The following is a 19,256-nucleotide window of genomic DNA, read 5'->3' as shown; positions in this document are numbered from 1 at the left end:
TTTTCTACCATTATTCACGACATAATGCTTTTGGCAAGGTCCAGGGAAGGGAAACCCGTCTGAAGAGACAATTAATAAACTTCTCCCGAGATTTGATGTGCCTTCGACAAACTCCCTAGAGTAGAGTATGGCACACAGGCTTGTCCTGCGTGCTTCCCAGTGGCAGCGCCTGCAGGGCCTTTTATTTCCTTGCAATGTTAAATCCGCGAGGGGCCTACATTATCAGGCCGTGCAGGGTGCACACTTTACCGGCACACGCAATTCAATTTCACAGCACGGGACTTTGTTAGATTATGCCACAAATATCGCACAATAACAGTCGAAACCTACAGCCACTACTTGGATAAGTTGCAGTTGAATGTTTTTAGATGCTAACTTGATAGAAATTAAACAAATATACTTTTGCAGCCCAAGTTGCTGTGTTGGCATCAACACAGCGGTCCCAGGGTGCGGCACATGCACCTAGGTTATTTTTCACTCCTCCAGATAGAAGCCCCACAAAATAATATCGACAAGATATCTAACTTTTCAATAAGACGGTCACACTTCTACGTAATCTTTCAGAGCGCTTTTAAGCCTGAGGGTCTCCCTACGGAGACTGCGATTAACGTTGCAGGCGCACGGAGTCACTAACATTGGCGTAGCAGTGCACTCCTAGCTTGTTTTGTTGCTCTAAATGCACAGTTCTGAGGCCTGTCAGCTATCACTGAGTGATTTTTAGAAAGCGCAGGTAGTTCTCTAGTGAACACAGCCGGTACCGCAGTGCTCTGCGGTGCACAGAACAGCACACCAGCAACCCCATTTGACGGACTTGACTATTACAAACAATTATCACTAAGAGGGGTGTACTTAGAGCTGTGTGTATTGCGGGCTGTGTAGTGGAATTCGTGCTGATTGGGTTCATTAGCTACCCTTTCTAATGAAGCGGCTTGCCTGTCTGTGCACAGCAATTTCACTGCGCGGCTCTATTAATGCAACCCCGTTTCATGCTTATGGGTGGGTTTACGCACAAAAAATACCGACACACGTATCAAATTTTGTTAAGTCTCTAATTAGTCACATATTGGACAGGAGCAGGAAGATGCCCTCTGCCTAGAAGGTTTTTGGAGCAGGACACATGCAGCCGAAGGCAAAGTGGCAGCTCATGTCCTAACTCCTTTCGCTTACTTCCATTCACATTAGTCAAAGTACTGATAATCTTTTTCAACGTTCCTTTCGGGGTGTTCTCTGGGTGGATCTGTTGATTTTCTTGCTGTATCTTTCAGTGGTTCTCCTACTGAGTACTCGTGGGACAGGGCGAACTAATTTAATTCTCCGTCTTGATTTTGGGAAGGAGCTTCTGGTTCAAATCTTCAATAAGTGGCTCCGATTGCGTCTCTCATTCTGTTTTTTGGTGTATATTCATCGGAGCTTGACACGAACCCGCTTCACCTCGCCAGCAAGCTGTTGGCACCTTCGAGTTGGCCGTTGCCTCCAAGCCTTTCTCCCCTCCTATCTCATCGAATTACTGTGCCCAGCTATTGTTACAGCTCATGCAAAGGGTGGCTTTACAGCTCATTCGCTATCAGCGAGAAAGTTTTCCCCAGCTGGTTTTGCATCCCTTGCGCCCCCTCGCCCTGGATCCTTTCTGGTCTTATCCATTTCTCTTTTCGCCCTAGTAAGGGCTTTACACGACGCCTCCTAGAAGCTCTCTGCTTTCCCGATCGAATGTTCTTTATGATGGAAGATGCGGGCGTCGATTGATAGCACTGTGAGGGCTCCATATTTGCTAATCATAAGGCCTCATTCGGCACATATCCCTGCCCCCTGACAAGTTTGTTCATTTATAAATAAGAAGTGTGCATTGGATGCTGGTCTGCTTGTCATCATTCATTGATCTATCTCTCGATTTTGATGTTGAAACCTTAAACTGAGTGTGAGCTGGCAACGCACACCCTGCAGCACAAGAGAGTGCGGCGGCAGCTTTATCCATTTCGTAGTAGTTAGCTTACTGAAATCAGTGTTTGCAAGTTAAAGGTCTTTGCGTAATACACTTTTTTGATCAAGCGCATTATCGAACAGGTTTTGGTTTTGGTTGCTGTTCTCCGCAGGACAAAACACTGCCTGTCCCTCACACTGTTGGAGATTATATTGGCCAATTGAACATCCTCTGGATCGTGATGGGAGCAGGCTCACTCCTGCTAATCTTCTTCGCGATTTTCGGGGCGTGTGCACAGAGACGGTGAGAACAAGAAAAAGCGCCTGATGAACCATCGTAACTGTGAGCCCCAACAGAAATGCTCATGTTGCATCCTTAGAGCAGCCTTCAAAATCTCGTAACCCTGGTTACCCTACCCTGAGGTTGAAAGGTTATAATGCTGTGAAGTCGAAATATCGGAAATATAATAGAAGTTGAACCGGATTTCCCACCAATCTAATATATTAAATCCTATAACGGGTACTCTAAAGCCTGATAGCCAAATTCCCGTGGTGAGGCCCCCTGGATATTTTAGCTTCCGAATCACAAGTAATCTTAGTTATCTAACAGTTTTTGTTTGAATAAGGTGCAAATAAGGGCGGGGAGGACGCGGGGCTCAGGCGGCTACCTTTTGCTCCAGAGTAGCCAAATAAAGTCCAAGCGCAAAAGTCGAACTAGCGAGCAGCACAGAGTACCTGGAAGCATATTCACAAAGGTGGCAATAGCTCTTTTACTGTGCGTTATTCTAATTGCCTTTTAGGGAGCATCCAGGCGTTCCAGTGCAAAAATCTTCTCTGACCAGGTACCCCAGGCTACTGCTCGTCTAAATTTGTAGCTTGTTGATGCACCATGATTTGCTGGGGGATAATCTGTGGCATGTTCATGCTTAGCGGGGTGGAGTTCTGGGATGAGGGTCGCACACAGCAACAATGCCCGAGAGCATCGGGCAAGGCAGTGAAGGACATTGCATGTCCTTGTTTGTTTGGCTGGAAGGTTGGTGCTACTTCAGTCTTGTGCATGTCTTATTTTGTTTTATTTGCAGTTCTGCGGAGTTCGGGCTGGTAATGCCGCAACCTGTAAGCACATTCCGTGAGCATGTGCATTTCGAGGGTGAAATGCAGGAGCCTGTTACCGCAGTTGATATACATTGCTTGTCACAGTTGGCGCAAGTCATGATATATCACAGAGCTTCGTCATGTATTTATATGGTAAATGCTCCGCAGTAGAGCGGTAACGAAGAGGCGGGCTCCTAAATTTAAGCTTGTCACACTCCTTTCATCGCCTACTATGATGCCATCCCCCGAGAGGGAGCCAGTCGTGGAATCCATATATGTTTGAGGGTGAAATGGGGAGTATTTGATTGAAACTAGACCCTATGGCTTAAGACTGTCCTGGCCTTGACAAGTACAGATTCATAGGACTGAAGATCTTTCCTGTACGAGAAGGAATTTCGCTGTAACCTTTTAGTTTCTACTTCCGACCCTTTCTGCAATCCCCTCTTTTTGCCAGTCTCTGTTGCCCTACACGTGTCTGCACATCCCTGCATTTTCCATTCTCTGTCTCCTCACAGCTCCGACCGCCTGCCAGCAGTTAGTCCGATTACCTCGTCCATCTGGGGACTTCTGTGATTTGTGGTTGCCGCAAGTATCGAGAGCAGACAGGAAGAGCCCTAAGCGTTACTGCCCTGATAGTACGTAGACTGGTACACATGTAACCACGGAGACACAAAGATTAGCAGAGGGATGAGGGATGAACGAAGAAGTACCTTCTTCAAATTTGTGTTTGCAAGTTAGCACAAAATCTGTATTACTTTACTGGCGTCCTGCTGTTTAAAGCACAAGTGATGCTCTGAAAGAGCAGTTTGATGCTTTGATGGCGTCGGTTGTCGGTATTCCCTGTGGTGGGTGTGCAACTTTTTATTACGCTATGTTGTGTTCATTACGTAGGGCTCACAAGTAGACGCTTCTGCAGCCCCTCCCTTTGCACAGAAGCGTACCCTTTAGGCAATAAATATACCCTTTATTATAATGGCGTTGCTGACTCCCTTTCGGAGGCCCAACAGGGAAGCATATACAGCAAGGAGGCAGGCGCCTTCAGTCAGACAAGTCCGAATCCGCTGAACACACGCACACAAAACAAGCACCCCCACTGGCTCCCCTTGAATAAGATAGACGCCACGGCAGTACTCTTCTATACTCATGAGCTGTGTAGGGCGGTGGTCTGCGGTCTGATCCTGTTGAGGCCGCTGAGGGAAGTACAACAGAGGCAGCAAACAAATATGCTCCTGCGCTCCCTACATCTCCCAACTGTACTCAATTGGGGTAAGGCGGAGAGGGGGAAACGAGGACGCACACTGCACTAGCTTGTTAAGTCTAGCTCTCGCCTGAGCCTCTGCGGAAACGGAGACATCTGGCGGTTGCTGCTGCGTTGCTTGCGGCAGTTGTTGCTGCCGGATAGCGGGATCTTCTCCAGCAGCGCGTCCTTCAGAAAATCTATTCCTTTTATCTTTGGGCGCAGAATGCGAAGTAGTGTCTTCTAGAATGACCACTTCGTCATCGGATCTCGCATCTCCCCGTTGAATGACTACTGGGTAAGGAGACGGACTACGACTGAGGGATACATGCCCCTGCTCTCGCCTCTGCCTTTTGCACAGCTTCTTCCCACTTTCTTCTATTTCTACTTCACCGCAAACTAAACTTCCTCCCAACAAGAGGCCAGGTGTGTTTTGGTGTTGCTGCTGAGGAGGAAACGAGGCACTTCGCTCCGTGAGGTCCTCCGTGGACCGCCGTGGTTCAGCCCCAACAGCAGACAAAGATGCATTAGCTGCAGCTCTGCTGTACGTCCCATTACCGACATCCGGAGTGTCACACTTTTCGCTGACACTGTCTCCATGCCCCTTAGTTACGAGTGAGGGTCCGGGAGCTTCTGAGGCTGCGTGGGCACCTGCAATATCTCGAAGTCCCCCGACGGAGGCTGAGCTACGTTTTGAAGTCCAAAGGGACCCCTGTGGACAACTGCCAGCTCCTTGGCGAGAAGGCTCGCCCAAGACTTTAGGGGCGCTTAAGTTCAAACTGTTGGAAAAGCACGTGTTGTAAAGAGCTGCTGCTGGCTTCGGGCCACCCGCTGGTGTGTCCTGGTAGACCTGCAGCTGCTCAGGCCTAAGGATGAACCGAGATGCGCAACCGTCAGCTGCCTCTATGGCTGCCTCACCCGCAGCCGCTGCGCCTTCAGTACTTCGTGCTGCGCGGCAAAACCACCACAACAAACAAACATTCCTGCTGCCAGCAGGATACAAGTGTAAGCCCAGGAGCGGGCTAACTTAGACCTCCTTACACACCTAGAACTTGCCGGTTCTGGGGCTCATAACGGGAAAAAGATGACAGCCAGGGTTTACGAGTTCATTGCCTACTGCATGCGGCGTTTCTGATGGCAAGGCCCAGATCCGTCAATGCTACTTCCAGGGCCCCCGTAGCGGTTACAGGTCCATGCCCAGCTGCCTGCTGCAACATGGACCAGCTGCTGCTGAAGTGGGCGTCCCCAGGAACTTCAAACAGGCTCCAGCAGCTTGAAAGACGGAATCCCCCAGGCAGAGGACCCTGGCCGCTGCTGCAAAGCTGCAGCAACTGCTCATGCAAGGAGCTTGCAGCGCGCAGTGTCGCCAATGGGGGGAGACACACGCCTAAAACAGGAAGAGCCAGAACCCTTAGACTGCAGCATTTGTCATGCTACAAGTGTGGACACGACATGACCTTTCCTTTGCAATCATCCAGCTACCCAAAACATCTACCCGATCGGCTTGAACCTAAATGCAAACTTCTATACTCTACTTGCTAAGAAGGGCCCACTGCCCTTATGGAGAGTAGCAGAAAAAAGGGTAGATATCGGGTACCACGGGTACAACAAAGTGTGAAGTGGTGTCTCTGCTGGGCCTAGAGGCTTTTGTAATTGGCTCGAACAAAACGACACGGAAGTTCTGTGTGCTGGACTTACTAATGGAGGCAGTTAGAAGACGCAGGGCTGCAACGAGAGAGAAGGGGTCAGAGAGGATAACATGGGCAAAGAGAGGTTGGTCGCCTCTCGAAGGATTCCACGACAGATTCCTACGACACACAGAGACATAAAGCGATAAATGTCAAGAAACAAATCAGCTACATGAAGAGGGGGTTGCTATCCATGCACGGCAACTCAGTTGGAGCAAGCCGCTACAGCGCAACGCCCTTTGGAACAAAAGAAAAGGTCGGATCCGTTTACAACTGACTAATACTGCACATGCAACAGCAGCTGTCACCGCGGCATGAACAACAGTCGCGAGAGTGACTTCATGCAAAGCAACAATCCAAACCATACAGGCGTCAGCGGCAACAGCTACAGCACGTGTTCAAATAGCAACACTGCCCTGTTTTCCTGCCAAACATACGTTGCAAGGATTCCCAGGACAAGGGCCTCGATAAACGCCTCTAGCTGCAAAGCAGAGGACCCTACGAGTGCGACGTCCTGCACATATAGGAGCTCTTCCAGTAGCCGACAGGTACTACACCACGCGTGGTTCAGTAGCACCAAGGCTTCATTATCGGGGGCATGAACATCCCAGAGCGCCTCCTCGGCTGCTGCAGGACGCAAACCTCCTGTAAAGACCTCTGCAGCAACCAATGCCCCCGGATATACCACAGGCAGAAAAATACCAATCTTGACTCTCTAGGTTTGCTGTTGCCGATAGTGGCGTTGCAGAGGTCATCGCTGAAGGACTGGGTACAGATCGTGCAGTGTTACATGTGCCCTTACCCTTGCTAGAACTCTCGCGCTGCCTGTGGTTGCCGTTCTTGCTTTCAGGCGGCATTGCTAGACGTGCTTGCAGGAGCAAGGAGGGGAGCCCCCCTTCCTCCGCGAGGGTGAGCTGCCTAGCTATGAGGCCCCCGAACCTCCAGTTTGCGCCAACGATTAGCTGGCGGCAAACAGAAACAGCGTATCGTGAACAGACCCTGTAAACAAGAGCCCCTGCGGCAGGGGCCCCCCGTAGTAGACTCCGGACAAATGCTAGAAGACATGGCCCAAAGCGAATGGCAAAGACACAATGCTGTAGAGAAGACGAGGAGCTGAACGCGCAGCACATGCAGATAGGGAAAGGAGGAGGAAACGAGAGTATTAGCAGACGAAAATTGAAACAAGACACAGAATCCATGCAAGCGGGGCAGTATAGGCCACTGATTCACTGGAACTTTCAGCAATGATACGGCTTGCGAGAAGAAAGAGACCCGGATGAGGAACCAGCCGGCTAGCTCGCCAGCTGAAATGTGGCAGTAAAGGGGAAGGTAACAATGCATGCAGGCATACTCGCACTAACGCCCTGCCCATAGAGCAACCGCATCGATACGCAGTAACAGACAACCACAAGAAAGAGCTCCTCCCTGCGGCCATAGCCGAGAGGCCAATAAGTGAGCAAAGTTTCAGATGTGCCACTGCATTGTCAAACAAGAAGCGCATGTCATATAATGCACTTGCGCTCTGAAGATACATCACAGTGAGTAATCTGATACAATGAGAAGGTGTGCAACAAGAGAACGACGCACTCATACAGCTGCGCGCGGAAACAACAACGCTTTGGAAGTTGTGAACCTAGCTACTTTGCAATTATCTTGGAATTAACCAAAGACGCCCCTAGCACCTCGAGGCGTGTTGGCCCACCTAAGAAGCGTCTCTAGGAAGGAGCAGAAAACTTGCAAGCAAGGTAGGACACCCCCAGAACCTCCAACCTCCGCAAGGGCTCCCGCTGCTTGCACTGCAGCTTCTAGAGCTGCAGCGTTCGTTGCTGACAGCTCAGCTTCAGACAGCTCATCCAACTGACTCGCCATGAGGCTTGCTGCTGCTGCCGCTACTGCTGCTCTGCTACCATGATTGGTTTTGCCGCGCTTCCCGCATTTCTTTTTGCCGCTGACGGTGCTGCTATCACTGTCGGCAGCACTCCCTGCGCCACTGCTCTCCCCCTCAGAGCTGCTGCTGCTCTCAAGGACTACAGGAGGCGGAAGACCTGGCTCATGCTGCTGCTGCTTCTGTTGTTGCAACTGCTGCATTTGCTTCTTCCACTTCTTTTGACTTCCCTTACCACCCCTCCTCGTAGGCCTCTGCTGCGTAGGCGGCGGCTCCTTCTGTTGTGATGCCTCGCTTCTCCGCTGTAGCTGCGTATCGGATGCCGAAGGGTGCTTTGTGGCACTGTTCGCCAAAGTCGCTGCTGCGGCAGAGACACTGGCAGCAAAAACCTCGCAGCAGCTGGTAGCAGCAGCCAGAAGCGTTTCTCCCAGACTTTGCGTATTAAGCAGCACGAAGCGACCACCATCTGCCTCAAGCTGAGAGAGCGAAGAAGAAACTGCGCCCTGAAGAGGGAAGGTCTGGCCCCCGCCTGCATTAGCGTCGCAATTGGCATTAAAAACATCAAGGCCTATTTAAACGCCTAGACAGAGTAGAAATCACCAGGATGACGGCGAAAGACGCTAAAACACCACAAGTCAGCAGCGACAGCGGTGGTCAGAACGTGCGTATCAGCAGCAAGAGAACCAGAATGAGCAGTAGCGGACCGCAGAGAAGAAGATCTCGGATAAGCTGAAGAGATCTCAGCAAGAGAAAGCGTTCGGGACCCTGAGAAAAGACCTTCTGGGGGCCATCCGCAGAGTCCCCATGGAGAGCGCGCGCATTGGAGGCCTCCAGAAGGCCCTTGACACTTTGCTGTGCGCTGTTAAGGACTTCAGAAAAGAGACAGCCGCCACTCATAGAGTGCAGTTGCCTTTGCTGGTGCTCCTGCTGCGCTTGATCCCCATGCCTAGGCGAAGGCCGCCAGATCCATGTTAAGCGACAGAGCAACGAACGACCCAGCTGCAGCCAGCCCAGAACATATGGCGGATGGAAGGACACGGGGACCTTTCTCTTCTAGGCTCAAATTCCTTTCTCAGAGGGAGGATCCACAACCTCTCACGGATTCAGAGACTCTCAAGGATCTGGCGCATACTTGGCACCAATGTTCTGGTGCCAAAGGCTTGTGATCGAAGACTTGTGTCTAAAGGGTCTAGGGTTGAATGTGTCGGACTCACAGCGGCGGTGAGGTCTGACTTCATTAGTGCGCCTTTCTGGGCGATCCCAAGCAAGCCAGGAGCCAGGGGCCCCAGGGCAGCCCTCATGGGCCCCCGAGCCGCCCCTTGCCAGTGCAGCATGGTATGCAGTGCGGCCACCGCCTTTTCCTGCACAAGCGCAGCAGCATAAGTAGCAGTCGCTAAGGGAAGAGCAGCACCACAAGCAGCGATGGGACGCCTGCAACAGCGACTAGCTCGGTTAAATACCGTACCCGCATAGCATCTGAGGCCCCATCAGCTCCCTCCCCAGAGGCTGAAAGGATTCCGTCAAGAGCCTTTCGTAGAACTCGCCGCAAAGCCTGTCTCCTTCTTGTCACACCACTCTGCTGGGTGTGATTCCGCTGCTCACGCGGCCCCCCCTGAAAGACCCCCTCGGGACCCCCAAGTGCTATGACAGCCATTAGCAGCAACACGTCGACAGCTGTCTTTCGCGTGTGTAGCGGCAGCTGCAGCGTCATCAGCAACCACAGCAACACAAGAGATACACTTAGTAGACGTGCAATCAGCTGCAGGTCTGACGGACACGGCAGCACCTACTCTGTTGGGAAAAAGCATTGGGATGGAGTTTCCCTACCTTTGGTGCTGCAGCTGCAGCAGCGATCGGGCCTACTAGGCGCTCGAGCTCCTTATACACCACGCCTGTCTCTGAGGGACCGTCTCCATCTGCGACGGATACTGCTGCTGCTGCAGTCTCGAGTGCCATCAGCTGCTGCACGTGCTGCAGCCAGAATTCTGTTGCACAAATGCCTGCGAACACTACTTCTTCGAGGGGTTGTGTTGGTAGCCGCCCTTCTTGGGGGCCCTCATCCGCCGTTTCAGCTTCGGCGAAAGCCTCCAGAGCTCTCGACAGCAACCCGGCGAAGGCGGCAAGTTGTGCATGGAGAGGCTTCGGTCGGGCTGCCGTTTGCGATGCTACAGCTTGCTCAATAAATGCGCGCCTCCCAGGAGCTGATGCGTAAAAACACCCCAGTAGCTGCTGGCAGTCCAGGGAGCCCGACAGGTAAGCCTCTAGGGCCTTGCCCGCCTTGTGCAGCGACACTGCAGTTGCAGCTCCAAAGGAGCTCGCTGAGGTAGCCATTCTGTTGTGAATGCCCCTACTGCAGTGAAGGAAGCCTCAAAGCTCTCTGGACCTGTGGGGCCCCAGAGTCCCGCCGGTTAACCCGGAAAGGAGGCCCCGGAAAGTGATCGTTTCTGCAATGAACTGCAGAGATACGGCAAATGACACGGAATGAAAATATCGCTTGTGGAAGATCCGGCCCCCCCGAGGACTGTCGACGGGGGCCCCACTCCCCGCAGTCGGGAAGATCCTAGTTCAATGGAAAGGGACACCCAAGGGGCCCCCAGAATGGCGGTGGAGGAGAACCGGCGGCACTCGAGGCCATTTTTGCTTAAGTCTGATGCAACTTATTCATATTTAGTGGAAATCAAGACACCGGATTTGCTCTTTCAATCAAAACAATAGGAGGCGTCGGGTGACAAGGTTGGTTCAGTCCGTCGATGGTGTGGCCTCGTTTGCCTGTTGGTGGCTCTATCTGCTCTCCACAACATGTGTGGCCTTTCACTTCTCCAGAGTATTTGTAGATCTCCTATCTCGGTGCTAAAGCTCGCTTGTTTCCACAAGACCTCACCGTACCTGCTCGCGCTGCCTTGAAGGGGGCCCCACCACCAGCCTGAATGCGCGGAAAGGCCGCCCAGAAGGTTCGATCTTTGGGGGCCTCTGGTGGCCCCCTGGCCAGCGACTTCCTGCTGGCCCCTCGAGGGGCTCAAAGACGCAAGCCTCTCTCAGACGCTGCGGGGGGCCCCCAGAAGGACACTCCGAAGGAGGCTTACCTCAGGAAAACAGATCAATATCCTGAGTTCTCTCCTCGCTTATGGTTTTCTCGGGATGCTGAGAGGACCCCGTACTTTCCGCCGCACATGTCGCGGGGCCTTCTGCAGTTACAGAAGAAAATAGGGGATCTGGATTGCCTTCTTGAGGTATTATCCGGCCTTCCCTACTGTTTGTGTGGCCATTGTGCTGCTTGGTATATGAGGCTTCTGCGAGTAATATGCTGGGAACAGTATTGTGGATGTGGTTTTGCTTTTGCGCTGCATGCAGGTCAGGGACGCGAGGGCGCCCCTGACCTCAAGCGGCTGCCTGGAGCCCCTAAAGGCCTCAAAAGATATGCAACGCCTCGTTGTGCTCAACAAATGTGACCTTGTGGAATCTTCGGACGCTAAGGTAGGCAGAAAGGGTTGGGCCGTAGATCTGTGCAGACAGTTTACAGCCTTTGTCGTGTAAAGGAAGGTTCGGGTTCAGAATGCCTTGAGAACATATGGCCAAGGCACAGGAAACGAAGTTGCCTCTTGTGCTTCTACTTCAGAAGGCTCAAGAACTTCTTCAGGCGGCAGGCCTCAAGGTAATTCGAAGGTTTTTTCGAGCCGTATCGTCTAGGCTCAAGGTGTCCAAGTGCTCATGCCTTACAGCTGCACCTGCATGGGCCTGCGGGTGCCTGTCTTGCTTCATTTCTGTGCGCTAGGAAGCCTACTTTTTTTACTATTCCTCTTCAGTCTTATAGTACGTGTAGGTACGTCGGATCAAGCTTCGTGCTCGTGTGTCGCAGTGTATCCTGGCCTCCGCTCGGTCGAGGGATGGCCTTCACCTTGTAACAGAGTGGTTGCTGGGAACACCAGCCCCCAAATTTGGCAGCATTGGACGCTGGATGCTGCTCGCGGGCCTTCCAAATACTGGAAAATCCTCTATCCTTAATGCCTTAAAGCAGCTCGCTTTTTCGGTGACCACAGTGCTAAACACATACACACAAATCAGGAATCTATCTTTAGAGGTTGAGCTTTGTGGAAGCAGATGGATTAAAATATGATCACACACTATTTCGGGCTGCTTGTTTCTCATCCTTTAAAGCCCTTGCTTTGCTCTGGGTTCGAAGCGTGTTTCTTTTTGTATTGCGCTGGATTTCGCAGGCGAGTTTTCACGGAAAACCGGGCAACCAGCTTGTGCAAGGCGTTAGTGAGTTCTACAAGCATCGGGCTGTAGCCGGTTACATCCGCAGCTTCGCACGCAGTAACAGTAGATGTAAAGAAGTGTCTTGCCTTGCTTAAAAATTCTAAAGGGCAAGCTGAAACTGGATCGAGATCAGGCCAGCGTCCATAGTTATGGGTCCAGTTGGGCAGGTGCAATCTGTGACCAACATAGTTACGACACTGGTTTTTTGGAAACTCTGTGAACAAACTACCCTACGGCTGCTTTCAATACCTTCTTCTACAAAATATGACTCTTCTTGCTGATTCTGTTGTTTCTGCTCAGAGCGAACTGCAGCCAAGACAGGAAAATTGCCGGGGGTCACTAAGGAAGTGCAGGCGTTCCAACTAACCAACAAACCCCGGGTCTATTGTCTTGACTCCCCGGGCATTTTGCTTCCCAAGTAAACAGTATGCTTAGGGTTTGGCGTCTAGGGCTTTGGGCCGTCTGTCTGGTGTTACAGTCAAATAAAATGTTTTTAGCTTTTTGATTGCTATGTCCTTCTGTATCTGCACACGACGTCCGATGCATCCACGAAAAATCAAATTCCTTGCTCCAATACTGTGAAGGGTCCTTGATTGTGGACGCATTGCACTGAAGATCAATGGACGCCGCCCCTTCACAGCTCGTGCAGGACTCCAGAGCGCCAAGTGGTGGATCTTGTGCTACTCGAGTCTGTAAAAAATATACATTAGAGGGCGTGTATACATTTATGCATATATATACATATATTGACGCGCATTGGACATGTATATCTCAGTGTGTATACAAATTAGGAGAGTGTGTATGGGCTTTGCCACTAGGCATTTCAGCGCTTGATTTACACGCGCGAAGTCAGCTGTGGCTTGGCAGTGCGTCCGGGCGCATATATTACTTGTCATGCAATCATATATCTTAGCTTATCCACTGCTGCGTTTGTGCATGCATATCCGTGGTCACGTGAATCTCGTGGAGCTCATGAAAATGTTTGTGCTGTCTGGGCCCGATATATTTCACTATAAAACATTTAACCTGAGTCTTATACAGATCCACCTATAAATATTGCATGACATGCATGTGTACACCCTAACAAACATTTCTGCTTAAGGGTGGGTTGCACAGAGTCAATTCTTCCATTCATCTGTAATAGGTTTGATATGTGGGTTAACTAGGTTTCTCTGTCCAACATAGCGCAGCTCCCCTCTGTGCATTTGCTGAGTTGTGCCGTTGCTGTCACCTTAGTCTTGGACTTTACGACTATTCATTTTATCGTATACTGATGGTGTGTGCTGCAGAAAATGCGATCCGCGTAGCAGTCTAGTCTTTGGAGTCCTGGGCATCTTACCTGAGCGCTTGGTTGGCGAGGAGTTGGCGGCGGATTTTGTGCTATTTCACTTGAACAAGAAGAGGCAGTTTGATTATGTTCAGGTCTTAGGTCTCAAGGCGCCTACTAACGATATATATGAGGCATGGCATTTCAGCGTGCTGAGCAGCTTATGGGTTTTCTGTGTATCTTTGCGTCTGTCTCGTTCTCTCTCCCTCTCCTTCCTTCCCTCTACGGTTTTATGCTTTGTGATCTCCCCTGGCGTTGCATGCTTCTTGCCTCGGGCGATTTTGTATAGTTTGTTCTGTCAGTTCCCCTATGGGCTAGCCTCTTTTCGCCTTCTCTTCCCCTCTACCTCTCCTTGTGGTGTGTCTTTTCTCATTCTCATTTCGGGGCACCGCAAGTCATCTCACGTTCTCTGCTCTACACCCCTCGTCTACGGCGCTCTACCTTTTTGTCACTTTGTGCAGGTATCTCGGCACATTTGCATGACATTGGGACGCAAGCATGAGCGCCTCAGTCTGCCACCAGTTGATCTCTCTCGCGGTTTTCTTTTCTTCTTGAACTTGTTCCGAGATGGTCACCTTGGACCTCTCTGTTTGGACACTCTGCCCTCACCCCAAGACATACAACAGCGCAGTGCGATTCTCTCACAGCAAAGGTATGTGTTGAAATTATTTGGTTCCATGTAGACACCTGAGGGTAACAGTGTATAGCTGACTTCAACGCAGATCTACCTGTGCAGGTATATCTTAAATGTGTGGATGTATGTGTACGTGTAAGGATATATGTCCAAACGTTTCCAGCTGTGTTTAAGTTTTACGAGTCATAACAATCTAAAGCTTTGCATATGTTTGTCAGTATGTGGGAAAGCCAAAATTTACACGTGCAAATACGCCTATAAACGAGTATACATGCATGTATTAGCGGACTTTGGTGCACATATCTACTGCTGTAGATGCATAGGTGTGAACAGATCATGCCTATACGATGTTTGGGGTCATCCAGCTACCACAGCCCTGTGTGCCCCAGGTCACTTTCCATACTTGTATACTCGTGCTAAGTCTCACACATACTTCGGGAACACAGCTGCCGTACGCTTTTGATCTCAGGGAGCCCCCAGACCCTTGGCTTTCCACCAGTGAAGAGGAACTCGTTCCGGGCCTAATCTAGAAACTGCACCAGCCATATTGCTAAACTGGCTGTGCGACACAAGCAAAGCTGCAGCAGTGTAAGTATGGCATGCATCCTGTATTTTCGTTAAGCGCAAAGAGAGGTGCATCACACGACAAACCGACTGACGCTAAGGCCACTCAAACCACTTCAAGTCATCCATAGGAGCCCCGAAGACGTCATGACTTGATGGACTGGGGGCCTTGAGATGTGAGCCTTGAATGTCTTCCCAGGGGACCAATTCCTCTGCGGATCTCCCCAGCGAAGCTGGATGCTCGACTGCGTGGGAAGTCTGCAGAGTGGGGTAAACTGTACATTTTGTTGATCGCGGAAGATGGATGCATCTTCATGTATCAAGATTTTTGAAAAGCAGAAGAGCGGCGGGGGGGGCAGAAGCACTTAGGGCTTCATTATTAAGGGCAACCAGCGTGGCTCAAATAACCTGCACTTCCCAATGATATTACTGCAACACACATACACCATATTTCATACTCTATTATACACAGTAAAAACACTTTTTATTCTCCGTGATTTCGTCCTATCCTTGTGTTGTTGTCCCTTATACGCTTGTAAACCTGTTGCATGTGGGGGCATTTTCGCCTTCTCCGTTTGGCAGCAATTCTTAGTCGCCGGTTTTCAGTGGGAGCGCTTGCGGACTGAGGTGAATCTCCTCTTCCATGTCCCCGTGCCTTCAGTCATCCCTCTTAAGCACAATAAACCTATCGGGGACGCCCCTCTCTAGGAAGTGTGCAAAGGCCCTGCATTCAGGGTTTGGTAGTATATCTTGTTCAAGTCTCTTGAAACCAAAAGACTCCAGTGTGCAAACGATAGCAAACAAACTGATTCCGAGGCATCGCTGGAACCCAACCATGCGCAGCCGTCTTGCAGCCCTTAAGTATTCGGTGAATGTTGCGGGAGATGTCATGAGGCGGTGCACGTACAATTGCTGTAAACCATCAAGGAACGCTCCTCCTGTGGAGACAGTACAGGGGCTGTCCGAAGTCTTCTCTTCGTCCGTTCCGGGAGAGTAAGATCCCCCTGGTGGAGAAGAGACGCCCATAGGGTCAATGGTGAGACTCTGGCACGCAAGAGAGGAGGCAGAGCGCTCTGCTGCATGCACATTGCAAGTATAATTTGTGAAGTTGGCGACATCCAAGACGAATGCATGCAGCACTCTGAGGCGTCGAAGGCTCCGGGAGGCCTCCGCGAGGTCTTCCCGCGGTACTGTCAAGCGGCCAGCATAGAGCAATACCTCCAACTGGGGTGCTCCACCATTTAGGAGAAAGCGGTCCGCTAGATCGGCTCGCTCGGTTAGCTGCAAGAAAAGCAGAGATAGGACAGAAGACAAGGATGCCATTAAGATATGTATCAAGCAAGTACGACTGTACACGGAAGACGCAGTGGAACGCGTTAAGTAAACACGCCCATTTGACCTCAGGAGAGGCAAAGGAAAGAGTAATGAATGCTTCATTCTGATATCTTTCTCTTTTTTAACCAACCCTCTGTGCTTGCATTCACATGCTCATCATACACTCGAATAGGCAAGAGCCCTTGTTGGTCTCTCTCACTCACTTCGAGCTTGGTGAGTCTAGGACAGAGCATGGAGGCTTCCAAGGGAACTCCTGGCCCGGAGTATTCCTTGATCGCGAGTGCTTCCCGCATAGGGGTGACTGACGGAGAAAGTCTGAAAGGATGGGATTTGGGGGGGAGCCCCATGAAGGAAGGCTGAGACTCGTCTCCCCCTCCGTTACGGGCGTTGCTGGTTCCAAGCCATCGGAATGCGTCATCACTGTGGTTGGTGCCTCGGATACGTACTGTTTCCACATGCCGTTTCTCCCTTAGAAACTCTGTGAGCCTCCCCTTATCACCCCAGGTGTCTAATTGCCGGAGGGATGGCAGCGCGCGTGGAAAGGCACTCAACTCTGCAAGTATACAGCTGGGGCCCTTCAGGCTCACCAATTCTGGCAGGGTGGGGGATCCTAACCAGTTGCCAGAGGCTCTGCGCACACCCCACGGATTGTACACGCAAGTCTTGTGGGAGAAGCCCTCGGGGAGGCCCCGCCGCTGAATGTAGGATACGAGTAGCATTGTCTCTGGTGTAGACCCGCAGATACCCATGCCTTCATATTTCTCGGATTGATTAGCTGGCCCAAGCCATGTGGGTGGCAGGTCTTCTGCCCACACACAGAGTACCTTTAGGTGAGTGCCATACATTCGAAGGAACTCCAACAAAAGGGGCCATTCTCCGCTCGCGCAGACGTTCACCTCGAGCTGCTGCAGCCTAGGAGATGAGACAAAAGCGAGGAAAGTGATATCGTCCACTCGCAATAACTGCAGTGCTGGCATGCGTGGAGGACCGCCCCAAGCCTCTCTCCCTGTTTCACTCTGCTGCAGTTCCACGCATTCGTGGCACTGGACCTCTAAGGTCTGCCCGTACCGGGGGCCCCCAAGGACCCTTTCCTGTGGGCCACGTGCCATGCTTTTGTCCTCCTTGGAGGGGTTTTTGTCGGCGGCTGCTCCGGTTCGGGCTCCGTGTGGTTGCTCGCTCGGGGCGCAGCGGGTGCAATCGCAAGCTAGCGCTCTCCTGATCCACCTGATGATGCCCGCCTTTGCTACTGGGAGTAGGAATCCCGCCACCTGCATTGTCCGGAGGTGGCTGTAGTTCAGAGTAGCAAATCGAACAGCAAGACAAGGATGGATATACGAAATGTCTGCCCCCCAATGCCTATGAACAGGAAGTTGCAGGGGCCCCTGTTGAGCAAAGGTATTCCGCTCAAGTGGGGTCCTCCCCAGTCTACCACTATGCGCCGACTCGTTCTTCAGAACTTCCGACGTAAGGGTCATGGCGTGCTCCAGAAGCCCAGGCACGTCAAAAAACTCCAGCAGCTGAAACCCCTCAACCGTCAGTCGCTTAAGGCTGGGCAGCGAAAACAGCGTCCGCGATGTTCTTTGTTGCTCGTGGGGCTCTTTTGCAAGACCCGACATCCAAGATGGCCGCTGGATTGCATAGCCCCCACCAGGCTTACTCGACACGCTTTCCATAGAGGCAGCAGCAGAAGGCAGATTCCCTTCTGCCAGTGCTGTTGGTGCTAAGGCTGCAAGTGGGGCTTTCTGCACCGTTGCGCATGCAGACGGGGAAGGCGGAAGAGATGAAGAAGGGGGATCGTTACTGCTCATTGACTGAGCTTCCTCCCATTTGCCACGTGAATGGGTAAGCTGAGCACAAATCTCGAAGCCCTCCTGGTGGTCTGTGCTCTCAACTATCGGTGGATCCCACCCGCTGCTGCTCCAGCTTCTGGGGCTAGGGTATTCTGACAATTTGTGGGAGGTGTCAAGACGGCATCCGGATGCAAGGATGACCCTCATGCGTTGATGAAGAACGGATCCTCTGAGTTGCAGCGATTCGAGGCGGGCTCCACTGCGGGCAATAAGTTTGCACAATTCTGCGACAAACCCACCAAGGGAAAGGTCCCATTCCTCGAGATCCACCGACAGCTCAACAGCAAAGCGCATACGGGAGAACAGGGTTCGACCTAAGGAAGCGGCTGGGCCCTGCAGGGCTGACAAGCCTGCACTCCGCGAAAAGTCCAGAAAGAGAGAGGTCTCTGCAGCTCGAGCAAGTAGACAAACCAGGGAGCCCCGCTGCTGGGGTGGCAGCTGAGACAGCGCTTGAACACAGGAAAGGGATATCACTACAGGTACAGACCCTGATAGAATCTGGTGCTTCAATGTCGAAGCCCAAGGGATGCAGGTGCTCATAAGAGGGACTATAGCATCCACTGTCTTCAACCAAGTGAGGCAGCAGCGACAAACCAGCAAGGACTGCATCGAAGAAGACAGAGAATTACAACCCGCCCACTCCTCACCGGAGTCAGCTATTGAACGGGAGAGACATTCGGCTCGGGGGTCTTCCATGGGAGCAATATTAACACAGAAGATTACACAAAAATCGATGGTAATGCAGAGCAGGAAGGCTGGTCCTGCCTTCTAGGTTACTTCAAAGCAATGGAATGCCAACATCCACAAAGTCAAGCGGGTCAGGGGGAAAATATCGCTTTCTAACCCCAGCCGAATAACCATGAATAAGCCTCCGGCGTTAGCTTTTCAAGAGTGTGTCAGATCGGGTGCGACGAGGCAGCGGCAGGCGGACCACAGAGTGTGCAGTCTCCTCGAAGGCTTTTGTTCACCTACTTCCTATGGTATGGTATGCTGTGTGTAGTATTTGAAAAGTAGGCCACGGTAAATTGTAGGCCCTAGCTGCCACCGCACGCAGTAGCACACAATATAGAATTCAAGGGTCGAATGAGGGGCTTTTATGGGGCTTCCATCAACGTTAGGCTTTTACACAGAAGCAAGGCTTTTAGGAGTGCAGAAATGGACAGATTTGTCTCCAAACGCCCATAAACCTTGTACTAAGGCGGCCTCGGAGCGCACCGACCGAACCAGTCCACTGGACTATGTGCATTCACACAGGCCTACGTAAGTAAGAAAGCCCCAGTTTTTCTTCACGCGTCCTTTTCATCGCCATTATCACTTGATTCGCCTGGCCAGAAGGGAAGGAAAAGCGCTGAAGCATTAAGGGACACGAATTGGAACGGCGTGAGGGGGAGTCGATCTGAGGACAGGATGCAATAACGCGGAAGTCGATTTTGAAACTGCACCAAGTTTTCAAACCCTCTGGTAGGA

General features: G+C 51.5%; 3 protein-coding genes across 3 annotated transcripts; 1 reads left to right on the top strand and 2 right to left on the bottom strand.

The window, feature by feature from the left end:
- Positions 1–4,050: 4,050 nt before the first annotated feature.
- On the bottom strand, positions 4,051–10,153 carry LOC34622890. The gene is made up of 8 exons (XM_026335485.1): positions 9,650–10,153; positions 8,683–8,821; positions 7,640–8,351; positions 6,375–6,488; positions 5,948–6,057; positions 5,367–5,636; positions 4,310–5,197; positions 4,051–4,073 (listed from the first exon to the last, which is right to left on the bottom strand). The coding sequence occupies exons 1-8, from the start codon at positions 10,151–10,153 to the stop codon at positions 4,051–4,053; spliced, it is 2,760 nt and encodes a 919-aa protein (XP_026191270.1).
- A 776-nt stretch (positions 10,154–10,929) lies between these two features.
- On the top strand, positions 10,930–14,570 carry LOC34622889 (mitochondrial GTPase 1). The gene is made up of 9 exons (XM_026335484.1): positions 10,930–11,052; positions 11,174–11,296; positions 11,439–11,474; positions 11,679–11,849; positions 12,037–12,082; positions 12,380–12,497; positions 13,369–13,540; positions 13,868–14,058; positions 14,510–14,570. The coding sequence occupies exons 1-9, from the start codon at positions 10,993–10,995 to the stop codon at positions 14,568–14,570; spliced, it is 978 nt and encodes a 325-aa protein (XP_026191269.1). The 5' UTR covers positions 10,930–10,992.
- A 691-nt stretch (positions 14,571–15,261) lies between these two features.
- Positions 15,262–18,485, bottom strand: LOC34622888. The gene is made up of 3 exons (XM_026335483.1): positions 17,646–18,485; positions 16,143–17,567; positions 15,262–15,885 (listed from the first exon to the last, which is right to left on the bottom strand). Exons 1-3 carry the CDS (start codon positions 18,483–18,485, stop codon positions 15,262–15,264), a joined length of 2,889 nt encoding a protein of 962 aa, XP_026191268.1.
- Positions 18,486–19,256: the final 771 nt, after the last annotated feature.

The sequence above is a fragment of the Cyclospora cayetanensis genome, unplaced genomic scaffold, assembly GCF_002999335.1.
Source record: "Cyclospora cayetanensis isolate NF1_C8 unplaced genomic scaffold, CcayRef3 CcayRef3_contig_7, whole genome shotgun sequence".
NCBI lineage: Eukaryota > Apicomplexa > Conoidasida > Eucoccidiorida > Eimeriidae > Cyclospora > Cyclospora cayetanensis.
This window is presented reverse-complemented; position numbering and strand designations above follow the sequence as displayed.

Coding starts and splice junctions, on each gene's coding strand:
- LOC34622890 (XM_026335485.1), bottom strand. CDS start 10,153: ATGGCTACCTCAGCGAGCTCCTTTGGAGCTGCAACTGCAGTGTCGCTG. Junction 6,489..7,639: donor TTCCTAGAGACGCTTCTTAG/GTGGGCCAACAC, acceptor CGCGTGGTGTAG/TACCTGTCGGCTACTGGAAG. Junction 6,058..6,374: donor GTCCTGGGAATCCTTGCAAC/GTATGTTTGGCA, acceptor TGTGTGTCGTAG/GAATCTGTCGTGGAATCCTT.
- LOC34622889 (XM_026335484.1), top strand. CDS start 10,993: ATGTCGCGGGGCCTTCTGCAGTTACAGAAGAAAATAGGGGATCTGGAT. Junction 11,297..11,438: donor TGGAATCTTCGGACGCTAAG/GTAGGCAGAAAG, acceptor CTTCTACTTCAG/AAGGCTCAAGAACTTCTTCA. Junction 11,475..11,678: donor TTCAGGCGGCAGGCCTCAAG/GTAATTCGAAGG, acceptor CGTGTGTCGCAG/TGTATCCTGGCCTCCGCTCG.
- LOC34622888 (XM_026335483.1), bottom strand. CDS start 18,485: ATGGAAGACCCCCGAGCCGAATGTCTCTCCCGTTCAATAGCTGACTCC. Junction 17,568..17,645: donor CCTTAGCACCAACAGCACTG/GCAGAAGGGAAT, acceptor TATGCAATCCAG/CGGCCATCTTGGATGTCGGG. Junction 15,886..16,142: donor CTAGACTCACCAAGCTCGAA/GTGAGTGAGAGA, acceptor CTTTTCTTGCAG/CTAACCGAGCGAGCCGATCT.